This window comes from Fukomys damarensis, unplaced genomic scaffold (genome assembly GCF_012274545.1).
Source record: "Fukomys damarensis isolate Sample0158 unplaced genomic scaffold, DMR_v1.0_HiC HiC_scaffold_38, whole genome shotgun sequence".
In the NCBI taxonomy this organism is placed as follows: domain Eukaryota; kingdom Metazoa; phylum Chordata; class Mammalia; order Rodentia; family Bathyergidae; genus Fukomys; species Fukomys damarensis.
Genome location: NW_022900950.1, coordinates 13909429 through 13916645, shown reverse-complemented (window position 1 = coordinate 13916645; position 7217 = coordinate 13909429). Strand labels below are relative to the sequence as shown.

The following is a 7217-nucleotide window of genomic DNA, read 5'->3' as shown; positions in this document are numbered from 1 at the left end:
AAAAATGATGCCTCCACTCCAAGTAAATCACCATCAAAATAAATGAATAGTTCAAGAAGACATCAGTCTCATTTGTCTAAAATTCCAGTGTGTGGATGACAAGCAGCAGCCAGTTATGATAGGTGATAGATCCAAGGTAATAGCCAAATCCATCAACATTTTTCCATTTCTAAACCATCCTTAAAGAAAATCATAAATGGTGTCATACCATCCCCACATAGTCCAGGAGAGCAACTATACCATCTGGATTCATGTTTGCACAAATCAAGAACTGATAGTTTTTGAAATTGGCAAGTATGTGCTTGATTTGTACTGCATCCCCTGTCGTAAAAGGTTTTGATCTTTGTTCTTCAAGTTTGCCTTTGACTGATTTCATATAATCTTTGATGTACTTCTTGTAGGCCTCTTGTGAAGCTGGTTTCCGCAAGTGATGATTCACGACACCATCAATACTACTGACTACTGTGCTTTCAGTACCTTCGCCCCTGGGGCCTTCAGCAGAGGCATTTTCACCAATGAGCGAGTCATTAATGTCACCCTCTGTTCTACTGACCATATTGCCGTCCACCTCCAGGCACATCCTGTCCTCGATCTAAGAGATCTTGTAAATGTCGACGAACATCTCATCGTGGCTGGTGAGGTCTGTGCAGATAATCACGACGGTGGCTAAAGACCAAGTGGCGCTTGGGGGGAGGAGTGGTAAGCAAAGGACTTGTCGTATCTTTGTAATTGCATTAGTGCATAACCCCACTGGTACCCAAGACTAGGTCATCTCATGGAAAATAATTAGGAAATTTAAGATTCTGATTATTATTTGAATTTCTAACATTTAATTACATCAAATATCACAAAATGTTGTTTGCTTGGTGAACGTGGGCTGTGACTTCTATAATTGTGTTTTAAAAATAATGGTAAAACAGCTACCATTTATTGGAAATGAACTGTGTGCCTAGTCCTATTAGGCATATTAAAATCTTAATTATGACTTTCCAAATAGTCTTTGTTCTGTAAAATGATTATAATTACTATTTGTTATAGCTTACACACATCTGCTGCTTTATAATTTATGTAGTACCTTCCACATATTTTCATCACCCTATTTAATTCTCATGAAGAAACTTTAATTTATGGACACAAATTTCCCCAAGATTTCATAGACTGTCTTCGCCAGCACTGAAAATTCTTTGCTTGTAGGATGGAGAGAGAAGTGGCATAGTAAAGTCTTTCCCTCCTTTCAGTTTCTGATTATGAAGAGTGAGTCTGACATGAATGTGCAGAGCCACTGGGTCCAAGTCTTCGTCCAAGATTACACAGCATTGGCCATGTGCTACAGCATGGGCAAATCAACAAGGTGCATAGGTTTTCTTTCAGTTTTTTAAAATTTCAATTTAGCTTATAGATTTCATTTTCCCACCAACATTGGACCTCTAAAAAATTTCATCTTTTGTGTTTGTTTAGGTGGTGCTGGCTTAGATCTTTTGGTAGTTGATGCTACCTTTGTTCTGCATGTTCAAATTCTCCTGAAGTATTGAAAGCAAAGACAGTTGTAAAACAAATGATAAATTCCAAAATACTGCTCATAGTTAGGCCTGCTGGGTGTCTGTTATTGTGAAACTAATATATGTAATGATTCCTGCACTTAGCAAACTAGTCATTTGGGGACAGCTGTTTATTTGTTAAAATTTAGTTTACTTTTGTAAAATGTTGGAGCAGACTGTTTTCAGATAGGATTTCACTTGTATTTTCCTATTGTTTTAAATTTCAGGTATAGTTTATTTTAACTGTGAACCCCATCTTCCTGTGATCCCAGCATAGGATATCCTGAAGGCCATTGGTGGGTATTTCCTTCACTAAATTGCTTTGCTCCATTAGATAAGAGGAAACTTTTCCATTCTCATTAGAATATTAAATGAATAATCACTTTAAACCTTTAGACAAGATATTTAAATATGTGCATGAATTAAAGAGAAATAGAGATAGGGAGGAGGAGAAGGAGAGGAGGAAGGGAGGGAGGGGAATGAGAGAGTGGGGGAGAGAGAGAATTGCAATGTAATTTTGATTTGCATTCTCATAATGGCTAAAGATGTTGAGCACTTTTTTATATCTTCACTAGCATTTCTGGTTTTCTTTTCTTGTGGTGCTTTTGTCCTGATTTTGATATCATAGTGATGCTGTCCTTGTAAAATGAATTTTGAGTGTCCTTTCCTTTCAATTTTTGGGAAGCATTTGCTTGAGGAAGATTCTCATTAACTCGTGATATTTTGTTGAATTTGCGAGCAATGGCATCTGGTCTTGGACTTTGTTGGAAGGATTTTTTTTTGCTTGTTTCTGTTTTAATTACTGATTTAATCTCTTTACTATTTATAGGTCTGTTCAGACTTTCTGATTCTTCATGATTTATCTTAATAGGTTGTCTGCTTCTAGGAATGTATCTGTTTGTTTTAGGTTATTCAGTTTTTTATGGAAAATTATTCATGGTAATCTTTTATGTTCATTTATTTCTGTGGCATGAATTGTAATGTTTCTTCTTTCTTTTCCAATATTTATTCATATCTTCTCTCCTTTTTTTTAGTTTAGCTAAAGATTTGTTAATTTTACTTCTTCAAAAAGTCAACTCAGTTTTAATTTTTCTATTGCTTTAATTTATTTCCATTACAATATTTATTTTTTTCTTTCATTTTGCTAACTGGGGTTTTTTTTTTTAATTCTATTTTCTCGAGGTTTAAAGTTCGGATATTTATTTGAGATTCTTTCTTTCTTTCTTTCTTTCTTTCTTTCTTTTGGGATTAAATCGAGGAATGAGCAACCTCTACCTCTGACCTACAGCTTTTCAAACATTTTCATTTTGAGACAGAATCTCATGAGTTTACCCAGACTGACCTCAAACGTGTGATTTACCAGCTTCAGTTTCTTCGGATGAACTTTCTTCCTAATGTAGGTATTTATTGCTATGAACTTCTTCTTTGTATTGCTTTTGCTGTAAGCCATAAATTTTTAATTTTTTCTCAAAATATTTTTCTGCCTTCCCTTTGGTTTATTCTTTTATCCATTAGTTATTCAAAAGGATATTGTTTAATTTCTTTTTAAAATGAATTTTATTGGTATATTAAAGGCATACAATGTAATGACTTCATTTCTGGAAATTTGTGCCTTTCTATTATTCACCTTGGTTTTTACTTTCTCCCCTAACCTGCCTTCCATTCAACCCCTCCACTTCTCCCTATCTACAAAGAATTTGTTTCCATTTTTCCTTTTTCTCATATCAATTCCATTTCCATCTTTCCTTTCCCCACCCCTCTTATTTCTGCTTTCCCTTTGCACCTTTTCTTCCTATTTCCCACTGTCTGTTATTAGTCCTCATTTACACATTCAGTTTCTCACACTAGAGAAACTATTCAGTATTTACACATATGTGTCCTACTTATTTCATTTAAGAGTATGGCCTCAATGTGCATCCATTTAGCTATAAATGTCACTAATTTCTCATTCCTTATGGCTGAGTAGTATTCCATTTTATTAAAAAAAATCTTCTTTATTAAGTCTCCTGTTGATGGGCAATTGGGCTGCTTCCAAGTTTTAGCTATTACAAACTGTGTTGCTATGAACATGGGTGCACATATATCACTGTGGTATGATTCTTTTAATTTTTTAGGGAAGATACCCAGCAGATGGATATCTGGATCAAATGGAACTTCCAATCCTAGTACTTTGAGGTATTTCCATTCTGATTCCCACAGTGGTTACACCAGTCTGCCCTCCCACCCACAGCTCTGCCAGCATTTGTCATTGACTGATTTCATAATAGCAGCCATTCTTTCTGGGGTGAGGTGAAATCTCAGTGTTGTTTCATTTGCATTTCTCAAATGACAAGTGATGTTGAACATGTTTTCATATGTTTATTTGCTATTTCTACTTCTTTGAGAAATGTCTGTTCCTTTCAGATGCCCATTTTTGGATTGGGCTTTAAATTTGGGAGGTCTGATTTGTTAAAGTTATTTATATGTTCTAGATAGTAGACCTTTGTCTGAAGAAGAGCTGGTGAAAAAATTTTCCCACGTCGTGGGTTGTCTCTTCACACTGTGGGTGCTTTCTCTTGCTGTACAGAAGTTTTTTTTTTTTATTGTTTGTACTATTGCACAAGCAACTGAGGTTGTGTTCATAAAATCTTTTCCTACACCATTGTCTTCAAGAGTTCCACCTAACCTCTCTTCCAGCCAATTTAGTGTCTCTGTTTTAATATTTAGATCTTTAATTCCATTTTGATTTTAGTTTAGTGCATGGTGAGAGATATAATTTCTATACATTTTGAATTTCCCAGTTTTTTTCCCCCTGCTATTGGTTTCTAGTCTTATTCCATTGAGGTTGGAGAAGATACTTGATATGATTGCATTCTTGAATTTGTGAAGTTTTATGACCTAATATGTGATCTACCCCCAGAGAATGTTTCATATAAAGAAAAATTCAAATCAAAACCACAACAAGATATCATTTCACATATGTGAGAAGAGCTATTACCAAAAGAAGAAAAGACAAGTGTTGGAAACCATGTGGAAAGATCACACCCTATTTGTGGGAAAGCCAAATGGTATGGTCTCTAGGAAAAACATGAGGGTTCCTAAAAAGTTAAGAATACAGCTACCATCTTTCTGATGTGATAATATTTAGTGTTAAATTCAACTGTCTGATCTTCACTATTGTACGATGTTGGCTCTGTTCTTTGTCACAGGATTAGTGTTCTTTTAATAGTTTATTGTTACTAAAGCATCACAATACCTGATATTTATTACACTTTATTTTAAATAAGTGTCACATAATAATAAAGCTAAAATTATATATCTAATATCTAATTTCACTGTATACATCTAATTTGACTTTTTATATTTATATAATAAAAGAAGTAAGAATTGGGCTAGAAAATAATGATAGGACATAAAGAAATTTTAAGGTGAGAGGAATTTATAGAAAATAAAATTACAAAAGGATATTGTAGAATGAAGGTATAGGGAAGAACTGTGATTAAGAAAGATGTGTGTGTGTGTGTGTGTGTGTGTGTGTCTGTAGGGTTATGACTGTTTATTTTATGCTGAGTTGAGAATCACTTTGCATACAGAAAAAGATGAAGATCTCTTGCACCCAGGGCTACGTACTAAGAGGTATTACCTTATATTACCATTTGCAGGTGGGTAAATTTATTATAGTGCTTTTTCTGTAGAAAAACAATAGAAAGCTTTTAAAAATTTTTATGAGTACATGTTTGCAGTACTAATGATTACATTCATTGTGGTGAATAGGTAAATGTACATAACATGTCTTAATTCATTTAGATCCCCTTCTCATTTGCAAAAGCTCTGTAAAAACAATACTGTTGTGCCTCCACTAGAATGAGTGAAATTGAAAGAATATCAACTGTTAATAAAGGTGGAACAGCTGAAACTTTATGCATTATTAGTGAGAGGGTCAGTTGTTATAATCACTTTAAAAATGTTTGGTAAGATCTATTAAAGATGAATTATATGCATAATTTATTTCTCAACACTCCACTTTGAGGTATATATTCAATGGAAATGTATACTCAGCAAAAGAAATGTATAATGGTTCATAGCAGCATTATTAATAATAGATATAAAACAAGAAGGAACTTAAATATTCATTAGAGTATTAATAAATAAATTGTAGTATGTTTTTGTAATGGACTCCGATTCAATAATGAAAATGATCAAACTGTCACTGCACACATCTACACAGAGGAATCTCTCACACATAATTCTGAAACCAAGCCAGATGCAAAATTGTACATACTGTTTGATTACATTTGAATAATGTTAAGTGCAGCTAGTTTAAGATTTTAGAAGCCAGCATCATGGTTATCCTTGAGGATATTAATAATCAGAAGGAGTAAGATGGATATTTTTAGGATGCTAATTGCATTAGTTTTTGGATGGTATAATGAAACAGTTGAAGCATTTAACCTATAAAATGAGAAAAATTTTATTTTGGCTCATGATTCTAGAAGTTCCAGTTTACGATTAGCTATCTTTATTGTTGTGGGGATCTGGCAAGGGAAACATATCATGGTGAGCGTGTATGGCAGAGGGAACGGGTTATATTATGAGCTAGGAAGAAAAGAAAGACTGAGAGTTGGGTTTCCATTATCCCCTTCAGGAGCGTGGCCCCAGTGACCCTTGGGTCCATTTCCCAAAAGCTCCATCACTTCTCAGTAGTGCCGACCTGGGTGCAGAGTCTTTAACATGTGGACCTTTGGGTGACACTCTTCATTTTTAAACCATCACAATGACTATTTTTTGTTATTTTTTTATGTGGATGTTGATTACCTGAGTGTATGTTCACCTGTGAAAATCCACTGATTATACACTTGTTATTTCTGTACTTTCTGCAGTTGCATTCTATAAACCATAGAAGAATAACATCAAGCTTAACCCTTTCTATAAGTATTTGTTAAAGCAAGTTGAAGCAGTCAGTTTTAATCCTAGCTGTAGTTTAGAAAAACTCAAGCTATAAAAGCCAGGCTTCTACCCACACAGGTTCTAAATTATTTGACCTAGGAACGCATGAGATAATGCTAAAATATGCTTGAAGTGCAGAACAACTGATGCAGAAATAATGAGTTCATTCTTAAAAGTTCTGAATTATAGATTCAGAAAACCACCACTGTCAACAACGCATAACATAAATGAGTACAGGGCTACACAGGCGTCACATAAGTCAGGTAAATAAATAGCATGGACCCAACAAGAAAACTTTATGAACCTGCACCCTATGTGATATGAGAAGCAGGGGTCCTGGCTGGCAGTGTCCCAGAAGGATAATACTGTGAGCTATGTTTTCACACAAAAATATCAGGATAGCATGGCTTCTATGCCTTGCCTGTCTTTGTGAGATTTTTGGAATCTTTTATTTCAATTTTTCTGTGCAGCTTTTCTCTCAGGTGGCTGGGCTAAGACTCTCAAACATACTGGAGAGCTTGTGATCTGCTGCTGTTCAAATAAGTTATCACAATGTAGTTCAAGGATTGAGAAGGACCAGATTTTGTTTTAATAAAAAATTATATTAAGTCATGCATAGTTTCCTGGAGACGTTGAAACAGTTAAAAAAAATACAGTAGTAGAAAAACTGATGATATGTTAAAGAAAGCCTGTAGTTAATAGTGTTGTATTAATGTTCATTCCTTAGTCTTCAGAAATGTATCATAATTTTGT

The 7217-nt window shown here is 34.5% G+C and overlaps 1 protein-coding gene and 1 long non-coding RNA gene across 2 annotated transcripts; one reads left to right on the top strand and one right to left on the bottom strand.

The window, feature by feature from the left end:
* Nucleotides 1-202: 202 nt before the first annotated feature.
* On the bottom strand, nt 203-580 carry LOC104853315 (translationally-controlled tumor protein-like). Its single transcript, XM_033760044.1, has one exon. The coding sequence runs from the start codon at nt 578-580 to the stop codon at nt 203-205; it is 378 nt and encodes a 125-aa protein (XP_033615935.1).
* A 1188-nt stretch (nt 581-1768) lies between these two features.
* On the top strand, nt 1769-3688 carry LOC117284632. The gene is made up of 3 exons (XR_004515728.1): nt 1769-1834; nt 2797-2934; nt 3653-3688. It is a non-coding gene; the product is annotated as an uncharacterized LOC117284632 (long non-coding RNA).
* Nucleotides 3689-7217: the final 3529 nt, after the last annotated feature.